Raw genomic sequence first — 11,331 nt, 5'->3', positions numbered from 1 at the left:
TTACGGATGCTGACGCAGCGAGTCGCGAAGTGTGACGGGAGAGAAAAGTATTGCGAGGACGGAATCTGCTCATCTATCGACATCCATCTGAAAACAGATCCGGTCAGGTCGGAGCACGGCACAGCACCACGTATGTGCGTACCAACACAGTTTAATTGCTACCCTTGCCGTTCACATACTGCTAAGAGAGATCGAACTAGGTAGCTCGCTATAAAAGAGAGGGTTGCATGCCGAAAGGAGAAACTAGAGAAGAACCTAGGTGGCTAATTGTTTGAGGGCCCAATTCATCCAATTCATATATTGGCATGCCATTCTACAAGCAAATTACCTGTTTACTCCTCCGATCCATCTCGACAGTGTTAAGCTTAGTTATCTAGCTTAGCTAGTTCGGATCCATGGCGGAGCAGCAGCTGCAGCAGCAGGCGGAGCAGCCGTGCGGTGGCGACGATGAGGTGTTGGAGGTGGAGTGCGCGCTGGACATGCCGGCGGCGGTGCAGCGGCAGGACTCGCTGTACCGGGACGCCTCAAGGGCCGGCGGCGGCAGCCACCACGGGCAGGAGCGGTGGGGCAAGACGCTGCGCCTGGCGTTCCAGTGCGTCGGCGTGCTCTACGGCGACATCGGGACCTCGCCGCTGTACGTCTACTCCAGCACCTTCACCGCCGGCGTGCGGCACACCGACGACCTCCTGGGCGTCCTCTCCCTCATCATCTACAGCTTCATCCTCTTCACCATGGTCAAGTACGTCTACATCGCGCTCCGGGCAAACGACGACGGAGACGGTAATAACTCAAATCATTTCATCATCGATCGATCGTTTCTGCTAGCTTCTTGTTCGCTTGCATGCATGCATGCATCATCTGCGGTTGATCGGTCGATCATCTTAACTAATTTCTGGCTAGCTAGCTACCTGCACCCGGAAGTTAATTTGATTGCCCGACGTGTTACCTAGTTAGTGCCACACCTGCATGCAACAGTAACACAATATTTGCATGCATGTAGTACCAACCGGCAAAAACCATTCTCTTATTTTCATTGTAATCTAGTAGGTCCTATATAGTACTTGTAGAGACTAGGACAAAATTTTCCAGGGAGTCGGACAATTGATGTCGTACCCTGTGCAATTTCCATGTAGCTAGCTCCTATGTCACACAGCATCTTAAATTTCAGTGTAGCTCTAGCTCGTACATTCTGGTCAGTGGTCGCTAGTGAGCAAGTCAATGGAAGTAGAATTTCCACCAAGGGTGTGTGTGGACTTATTTTCCCACTGGATGTCTAGCTAGCTAGCTTTGTTTTTGTAATTTGGTAACCTAGGAATTGATTTAGCTTACATATAGTATAACATGGTCATGTCATTCATGGGAATCGTCATGTCATTCAGGCGGCACGTTCGCCCTCTACTCGCTCATCTCGCGGCACGCCAAGGTGAGCCTTGTGCCGAACCAGCAGGCGGAGGACGAGCTGCACATCCTGGAGCAGATGGAGCAGGACGACCCCAAGTCCTTCAGCCGGCGGCGCGGCCTGGCCACGCTACAGCTGGGCTCGCCGGCGGCGCAGCGCGCGCAGCGCGTCAAGGAGCTCCTGGAGACGAGCAGGCCCGTGCGGATCTCGCTGTTTCTGCTCACCATCCTCGCCACGGCCATGGTGATCAGCGACGCCTGCCTCACTCCGGCCATCTCCGTGCTGTCCGCCGTCGGAGGGCTCAAGGAGAAGGCGCCGCACCTCACCACAGGTACCACATACTGTCATCTTAATTTCAGTCTACCTTGCGCTACACATACCGTACTTACGTGCTGTTTAACATGTGTGAACACATCACAACTGACAGTATGGCCTAGCTAGATTAGTGTAGCTTGGCGTGATTTAGATGCAACGCAGCGGCAATCAAAAGCAACATATGTAATTAAGGCCAGATTAATTGACGGGAGAAGACAGCATCGATCGATCTACCTCCATCGTTTCTTTATCCGACCGGTCAGGATGTAGGTAGGTCTCTTGTAGTCCAGGTATAATTAAGCCAAGGGAGGACTTTGTGAACGGCGCCGTCGACATCCAGCAGTTATGGGTCGGTGTTTGTGTACGTGATGTGGTGCTTACGAAGGATCACTAGTATCCACACGTACATCGATCCATCCATCCATAGAGGTCGATCGATCGATCCACTAATCTCTGTTTGCGTATGAACTCCTTAACTCCAACATAACACGTTACACACATCCATTATACAGGACGATGGATAGCGAACATCTACTGTATATATGTTCAGACTTGAGATTGGCATACACACCTGAACATCATGTTCATCGACTGCACCACACATGTACTACGTACGTACTGTATGCAAGTGGAATCGTTAGCCGTCGACATCGTCTTCTCTTCTCTTCTCTTCTCCAGGCAACGATCGATCATGCATGTTACCTTGTCTCAAACATCAGCCAATCTTAACATTTTAATCGTGCTTCCTTCATCCCGAGAGCCCAGGGATGTGTACGGGTAAGATGCGATCTACTATGTTACAGATACACGGGCAGTTTAGCCCAACTTGGTATAAAAGGCCGATTCACGTATTTCTTCTATGTATATTTTTCAAATCCATCTTGATTGCGGCCCACCTCTGACTCGGTCAAATTCTGCTGATAACACATGCCCCCCTGGTTTTGGAAATGATATTTCCAAAATCATTATGCTCTTCTTTCGTCGGGTCAATCAAAGTAATCAAAAGCAACAATGAACTGCATCACTATCACCTATTAACAGCATCGGCAATGTGAAGCCTCTGAGACATGCACTCTGAATTATTGCAACATCAATCAATACGCAGTTAATACATGTCACACTGGATGTAGCTTGTAACTAAATCATCATATATTCCTTACACGTACCTCATCCAAAAACCTCGTAAGAGAACTTGTATAGAGAAGTATTTTCCTCAGCGGCGTAGTCTAGTAATATTGTGATCAAAGTAAAATGTTTAATCCATGCATCTACCAGTGACGAATCCAAGATGAAAATGTAGGGTATGCTCAAAAGACTGAGAACATAGTTTCAAAAGAAAATACAACTCAATCTAGAATGGATTTTTGGAACTTAGATGCACAACTAGCCATGCACCTACGACAAGAGGTTTAGATTTTTAAGAAATACAATTTAGCTCCATTTTAACCGTTATTTGTTTCCCTCACTAATAAAACTTTGACCTTTCATCATCAATCATGGTAGAGACATACATATTTGATAGTTCTTGACTAAAATAATGGGGTAGGCTCACGGAAAACCAAAACTGATCATGGGTGCATATGCACCTGGTATGTATAAAACATATTTCAAAAAGTAAAAAAATTTAGGAAAAAAATTTAGCATGTAGAGGGACATGTTCTATGTGTACACATAAAGTTTCACGTAAAACCAACAATTTTTGTACCATGTGTAAAAAAGACAAATAATGACTCGAGAAATAGACTATTTTAACACCAAAAATTTGTCTTTTTAATACAGGGCACAAAACATATCGGTTTTTGCTGAAACAACTTTGTGAACATGTAATATGTCAAAGTATACATGAGGCATTTTTGTTTTTATTTTTTTAACATTTGGAAATATGTTTAATATGCATTTTAAATAAAGGGTGCATATGCACCCGGGTGCAGAAACACCATGTCCGGTAGGCTCAAGCCTATTGAAGGCTGTCTAGTAAATTCGGCCCTATGACTACCAGTGTACACACAAAAAAGGCATCTACTCAAGGAGGCGGCATTTTGGCTCATGAGGAGTAAATGCTTTCATTACAAAAACACAATTAAAATATTCAAAAAATTAAAATTATTTTTTATTCAGAATGTATATGAATGTGTTTTATACATGTCCTTGAACATTTTTGAAGAAAAATATGTATTGTCGTAGATAAAAAAGACAAAAGATATCTGGTGGCAAGTCATTTTGTAGCACCAAAAATTGAGATCTAGTAACATCTTGATCAAAGTAAAACGTTCCATCTATATAGAACCTCGTACCTCACTCCAAAAAATAAATCCTTGTATGACAACTTGTATGGAGAAGGATTTTTCCTCGATGCAGTCTAGTAACATCGTAAAATGTTTCCTCTACACGCGTCTACCAGCAGTGCTGAATCCAAGATGAATGTAGGGTAGGCTCAAAAGACTGAGAACATTGTTTCAAAAGACAATACAACACAGTCTAGAATGGATTTTTGAATCGTAGATGCAGTCTAGTAACATCGTGATCGAAGTAAAATGCTCCATCTACAATTCTACATGCATCCACCAGCAGTGGTGAATCCAAGATGAATGAAGGGTAGGCTCAAAAGTCTGAGAACATTGTTTCAAAAGACAATACAACCCAATCTAGAATTGATTTTTGAAACTTAGATGCAATATTAGCCATGCACCCACGACATAAGGTTTAAGTTGTTAATGTATTCAATTTAGTCCATTTTAAGAGTTCTTTGTTTCCCTTGCTAATGCAACTTTGACCTTTCATCATCAATCGTAGTTGAGACACATACATATTTGATACTACGTCTCTCTATAAAAAGATGTTGCAAGTTTGTCTAAATTTAGATGTATCTTGACACTCTTTGATATATAGATACGTTCGAATTTACACAAATCACCGACATCCTTTTATGCACGGAGGGAGTAGTTCTTTGCTAAATACAGAGGGTAGACTCGCCCTATCATAGCATGCATGGTAAATCCGCCCCTGCGTACACACAAAAGGCACCTAGCCAAGGGAGGTGGCATTTTGGCTCATGGGAAGTGAATGATTTCATTACGAAAATACATTTTAAAATGTTCAAAATATTTTCAGAAAAATGCTTTTTTCATATGTATGTGTCTTTCACATGTGCTGAAATATGTTATAAAAAAGTAATATCATATGTAAAAATATTAAAAAAATGTCTCGTCAAAAGTTATTTTGTGGCACCGAAAATTTGTCTTTTTTCACCGGTCGTAACAAAAGCTACATGTGCACACCACGGGCATACAAATATGTAGATGTACACCCCAGGTTCCTTTTGAATTTTTTTTGACATTTACAATGTGTTTTTCCACAATACGAGCACCAAGATGAGCCTGCATGCATCAAGATGAGCGACGCGACAGTCAAGCATAATTCATCCGTGCTCGGACACGCAGATAGAAATATATTTTTTGTTGCAAATTTCAATAATCAATCTGAAAGAAGAATAGTACTGCTGTTAAATTCGCATGAATACAATGCACTGAATCGATCGACGGATGTTGCATATGCAGACCAGATTGTGTGGATCACGGTGGCCATCCTGGTGGCGTTGTTCGCGGTGCAGCGCTTCGGCACGGACAAGGTGGGCTACTTCTTCGCACCGGTGGTCATCCTGTGGCTGCTCCTCATCGGCGGCGTGGGCGTGTACAACCTGGTGAAGCACGACATCGGCGTCCTGAGGGCGTTCAACCCAAAGTACATCGCCGACTACTTCCGACGCAACAAGAAGGACGCGTGGGTGTCCCTAGGCGGCATCCTCCTCTGCTTCACCGGCACCGAGGCGCTCTTCGCCGACCTCGGCTACTTCAGCATCCGCTCCATCCAGCTTAGCTTCGGCTTCGGCCTCGTCCCCTCCGTGCTCCTCGCCTACGCCGGCCAGGCCGCGTTCCTCCGCAAGTACCCGGAGGAGGTGGCCAACACCTTCTACAGGTCCACCCCCACTTCCCTCTTCTGGCCCACCTTCGTCCTCGCTATCGCCGCGTCCATCATCGGCAGCCAGGCCATGATCTCGTGCGCCTTCGCCACCATCTCGCACTCGCAGGCGCTAGGGTGCTTCCCGCGCGTCAAGATCCTGCACACCTCCAAGCAGTACCAGGGGCAGCTCTACATCCCGGAGGTGAACTTCCTGCTGGGCTTCGCCGCCTGCGTGGTCACCGTGGCGTTCAAGACCACGGTGGTGATCGGCGAGGCGCACGGCATCTGCGTGGTCCTCGTGATGCTCATCACCACGCTGCTCCTCACCGTGGTGATGCTGCTGGTGTGGAAGGTGAACGCGTGGTGGGTGGCGCTCTTCTTCACGGTGTTCATGGCGTCCGAGTCCGTGTACCTCTCCTCGGTGCTCTACAAGTTCCTGCACGGAGGGTACATCCCAGTGGCCATGTCGGCGGTGCTGGTGGCGGTCATGGTGGTGTGGCACTACGTGCACGTGAAGCGGTACAAGTACGAGCTGGAGCGCACGGTGTCGCCCGACAAGGTGCGGGAGCTGCTGGACGGGCGCGAGCTGCGCAAGGTGCCTGGCGTGGGGCTCTTCTACACGGACCTGGTGCAGGGGATCCCGCCCGTGTTCCCGCACCTCATCGAGAAGATCCCGTCCATCCATGCCGTGCTGCTCTTCGTCTCCGTCAAGCACCTCCCCGTCCCGCACGTCGACATGTCGGAGCGGTTCCTGTTCCGGCAGGTGGAGCCCAAGGAGCACAAGCTGTACCGGTGCGTGGCGAGGTACGGGTACCGCGACCCGCTGGAGGAGGCCAAGGACTTCGTGGCCAACCTGGTGGAGCGGCTCCAGTACTACATCCGCGACGTGAACCTCTACGGCGTGGATGTGGACGCCAAGGCCGGCAAGGTGAGCTACCCGAGCTCGCGCTGCGACAGCATGGCCAGGTCGTCCACCCGCGCCGCCACCATGATGCAGATGTACTCGGCGTCCTACAAGGAGAGCCTTGCGCTGGGAAGGGCGAGGTCGTCGTCGGCGACGGGGCGCATGATGCAGCTGGGCATGAACCCGTCGGCGTCCTACACGGAGAGGCAGGATGGGAGGGGCCGGTCCATCTACGCGGAGGAGATGATGACGCCGGCGGAGTCCTTCTCGGAGCTGGCGTACTATCCGTCGGGGCGGTACGCGGCGAGCAGCCAGCAGCTGTTCCAGGCGGCGAAGATGAGCCTGGAGGAGATGGCCAAGATCGAGGAGGAACAGAGGTACATCGAGAGGGAGATGGAGAAGGGGGTGGTGTACATCATGGGGGAGAACGAGGTGGTGGCGCGGCCGCACTCGTCGCTGCTCAAGAAGGTCATCGTCAACTACGTCTACGCATTCCTCAGGAAGAACTGCAGGCAAGGGGATAAGGTGCTCTCCATCCCAAGGAGCCACCTGCTCAAGGTCGGAATGTCCTACGAGATCTAGCGACCTCATATATAATCTCTGACTGACGCATCTCACCTCAATGGCGGATGATCATGCTTAGGATCTCGATCGATCGCTTGATGGCGCCGCTTGCATGTATGCAACGATCGAACTGATGATCGATCAGTCCATGCAACTAGCTAGTGGTGTACACTACTACTAGGTCGTACATAGAATCCGACCCGTATATTGTATAACTTCCTCATCATAGTTCTTCTTCTTTATTTTGTTGTTCATTAATCGATTCCTTTTAATTCGCATTGTGTAGATTTGAGTGGTATCTCTAGTGTAAGCCAGTTTGGGCCCACAAATCTTTGGTTGGCACGTAATCCCGTAACAAATTTTCTCTCCAAAATTTTTAAAGCTCCATCGTGGATTTTTCTTTTTGAACAAGACCATTGTGGAATTTTGACCTAACCATTCAAGGAGAAGTAGTGGGAAAGACGGAACCCATGATTCGATACGATTTTATTGAAAAGAACCCTAATACTTCATTGGGTGGGATGGCAGAGAAAACCAAAAATTGTCTTATTTGGTAAGATTTTAAATTAACAAATTGAAAGAGTGAGTATTCGCCCGCGAAATCCTTATTGAACTAGAATACTTTACCGAGTGTAGCATTATTTCTAAATTATATTGTGCTGAACTTAGATCATCTCTAGCGGATCCATCAAAATGATTTAACCCGCAAAAATAACCTCCGTTTTGTGGTTATTCGCTAAAGAACTGCACAAACAGATTGTGCAATCCGTACCACTGATCAAAGTCGCAAATGGAACCCCCCAAAGGGTTTCTCCCAAAAGTGTAGCTCGTCCAACGATTTCCACTACATTTGCTTAGGCATTTCATGCCCTACATAGTATAACACCCCTTTGCCTAAACAAGAGTCTAGGCTAACCCTTCTGGATTCTTGTCCATCCAACTATATTATAGCTATGTTTCTTTTAAACAAAACCTTCATTAAAAGGTTGAATAATCATAGGAGGCGTTTCTTTTGGCATGGCAAGAAAAAAGGGGGTATTATTTGGTTAAATGGTCTAGAGTATGTCGTTCCAAGAAAAAAGGTGGCATGGGAGTCAAAGATTTAAGAAAACAAAATATCAGCCTCCTTTGGAAATGGTGGTGGAAACTTGTCACACAAAAAGGGCTTTGGCAGGATATTGTCGGAACGAAATACTTGAGGAACAAAACTATAGCCATTGTAAATCCTAGGTTTAATGACTCTCCTTGACGAAAGATTTTGCTCATGGTAAAAGATACCTATTTTACAAGTAGAAAAAAGTTACCTTGGAAAATGGTGTTAACACTAGGTAGTGGAAGGATCCCTTTTTGGGGAACTAGCCTTTTTTATTTAAGAAAACAAGATATCAGCCTACTTAGTAAATGGTGGTGGAAACTTGACACACAAAAGGGGCTTTGGCAGGATATTATCAAAGCGAAATACTTGAGTAACAAAATAGCCACTGTCACAGTGTCACTCATAGATTTAATGACTCTCCTGTCTCGAAGGTTTTCATCAAGGTAAAAGATACATATTTTACAAGTAGAAAAAATACCTTGAAAATAGTGATATCACTAGAATGTGTAAAGATCCCTTTTGCGTGAACTAGCCTTTTTGTGATCAATTCCATATTCTTTTTGACCTTTGCCAGCTTCTGTGTCAACTCAAACTTCCGTATTCCCTTTGGTACAAGGTTATGTGGAGAGTTACTAACCCAATGAAACTTTGTTGTTAAGAGAATTGGGGTTTTCCCCTTGTATAGTGAGGCGGACAAGATTTCTTGCGCTCTCAGTAAAAACTTGATTTTCTCCACCAAATCGGTCTATATTTGGCTGAAAAGGAACCTTGTTGGCTCTCATAATAGTTGGATTTGGAAAGCTAAGATTCCCGAGAAAATAAAAATATTTATGTAGAATCTTTGTTAGGATGATGTCCTCACTCGGGGAAATATGATAAAAAGGAAATGGCATGGTTCCCCCCTTTGTTCTTTCCGTAAAAAGGCACAAACGGATGATCAAATCATCTCTTCTTCACTTGCACTTCCTCGAAAGTTATTTGGGGAATTTTGGGGACTGTGTTGGGATGTCTATGTGTGCATAATTCCTCTTGGCAAGTTATGACATGGCTTCATTCTTATGCTCCTCGGATGGTGAGGTTTGATGTGATCCTTATGGCTGCCATTTGTTGGGAAATTTGGAATGTGGGGAACAAGGTTATGTTTGAGAAGCACATTTTGAGATCACCAAGTGAAATTATTTTTATCCATTTCTCTGATGTTGTATTTGGCATGTCTTCAGAAGGATGCTAACATGTATTGCTTGTTCGAGGAAGCCACGGAGATGATGCGCTCGGCTTCGTCCATCTTCATTGATTAAGCTGGTCGAGTTGCTGCATCTAGGTCGGGTCCAATGCTGATGATCACTAGGGTGTGATGTGATGCTGGAACAAGTTTCATTGCTTTGATTGTGTTGATTTTCGTTAGCTCGAAGAAGTTTAGTTACCTTTTGTTCCCTTTTGTGTTGCTCCCTGAACTGATGTTGCCGGACTATTGTCTGTGGTATCAGGTTTTTGCCCCATAGCGGGTATTCGATGTCGAATACTCGCAGTGGGTTTCCTGCTACCGCCCCAACTTGCTTCTAGCTCCCTACTCCCCTTTCTTGTCTATAAATATGCTTCACCTTGTTATTTCCGTTAATGCTAATGAAAGGGGTAGAATCCCTGTTGGAAAAGATCCTAGGCAAGAGAGGATATACCTCAATGCTAAAGTGTTGTTCAACCTCCTCCATCAATGAACATGAGAAAATAAATGAAGATACACCATAGATCTCAAATTTGGTGAATGCGATCACCTGCGCAAGGTGGAGGGGGCAACTAATTGCTAGAAATTTTACACTTTCTACTGAGTTTTTTAAGTATACAATTACTCATATTGTCACTCATTTCATGCTCCATCTAGCTGCACCCATGCCTATTTTGTGTACTTACGAGTTCTTGTTCACTTTCATATGAGCTTTGCACATTTAATAGTTTTAGTAGGATTTATTATTTTTCCCTTGTACTTGACGTGTGTAGGTGTTATGGACAATCATGGATAAATGAAGGCAAAGAGACCAAGAGGATACAATATGAGAGAGTTACAAGCACCAGACTTAGCCATATGAGGTGTGGGAAAAGTAATAGTTTCCAGCATTTTATATTTAATACCTAAGGCCATGGTGTTATATCCCTCATGCATACGAGTTCAAGGAGCCAAAGAACACCTAAATCGGACTTCGTATGAAGAAATGGAGAACAAAATATGAAAGCATCACATGGAATAGCGACCATCGGTACGGGCAGACCCCGCTCGTACCGTACGATCGTACGGACCTCTGTCGGCTCTATTTCTTCAAATGGGACAACATTTGTGAAGGCCCAATGGGAGTATTTGCCCCTAGCTCTGTCGGTTCGCGAAACTGACCTCCAGAGTGCCTATATAAGGAGGGGAGGAGCAAAGGAGGAGAAAACATCCATCCACGCCCTAGGCGCGAAGCCCTGCCGCCGCCTATTCCACAGCCTTTGCCGCCATAGCCTCCACACACCTCCAAGATCAATATCTCCTCCAACATCTCCACAAGATCCAAGCAAGAGAAGGAGAAGGAGACGTCCCATCTTCACCGCCTGCATCGTTCATCGTTATCATCTCCAACGGAATCTCCACCTCTTTTCCCCTTGTTTTAGATTTTGTATTTGTAACATCGAACATGATGATCTCCATCAATTACTATGTGTATTTCTACTCATCTATGTTTGAGTAATTGATTCGGTTCTAGGTTAAGGTATGATCTAGTATGCAATATTAGACTTTGTGTATCATTTATTATGACAAGAAAGAGGTGGATGTGTTAATGTGATCCTTTGGGCCAGAATGTGACAACCGGCAACCATTAAGAAGAGATCTTTTATTTGTCTAAATTGTTGTCTTGTGTAATTTCAATAGATGGATACATAGTTACCCCTCTAGTACTAGTGAGACCGAAATCTTAGACACCCTCTTTTATTATATTCAATCCTACAAGTACAACCCCTCTCGTTACTTTCAGATTTAATTTACTTTGTTCTTGGTTAGGTCTTTGTTATTATTTACTTAAAACCTATTTCAACTCATTGTCATTATGGTAGCTTATAGAA

At 45.3% G+C, this 11,331-nt stretch overlaps 1 protein-coding gene across 1 annotated transcript; it reads left to right on the top strand.

Moving 5' to 3' along the window:
* Positions 1 to 203: 203 nt before the first annotated feature.
* LOC124679434 (potassium transporter 22-like) lies at positions 204 to 7,414 on the top strand. Its single transcript, XM_047215190.1, has 3 exons — positions 204 to 780; positions 1,380 to 1,730; positions 5,272 to 7,414. Exons 1-3 carry the CDS (start codon positions 396 to 398, stop codon positions 7,158 to 7,160), a joined length of 2,625 nt encoding a protein of 874 aa, XP_047071146.1. The 5' UTR covers positions 204 to 395; the 3' UTR covers positions 7,161 to 7,414.
* Positions 7,415 to 11,331: the final 3,917 nt, after the last annotated feature.

This window comes from Lolium rigidum, chromosome 7 (genome assembly GCF_022539505.1).
Source record: "Lolium rigidum isolate FL_2022 chromosome 7, APGP_CSIRO_Lrig_0.1, whole genome shotgun sequence".
In the NCBI taxonomy this organism is placed as follows: Eukaryota; Viridiplantae; Streptophyta; class Magnoliopsida; order Poales; family Poaceae; genus Lolium; species Lolium rigidum.
This window is presented reverse-complemented; position numbering and strand designations above follow the sequence as displayed.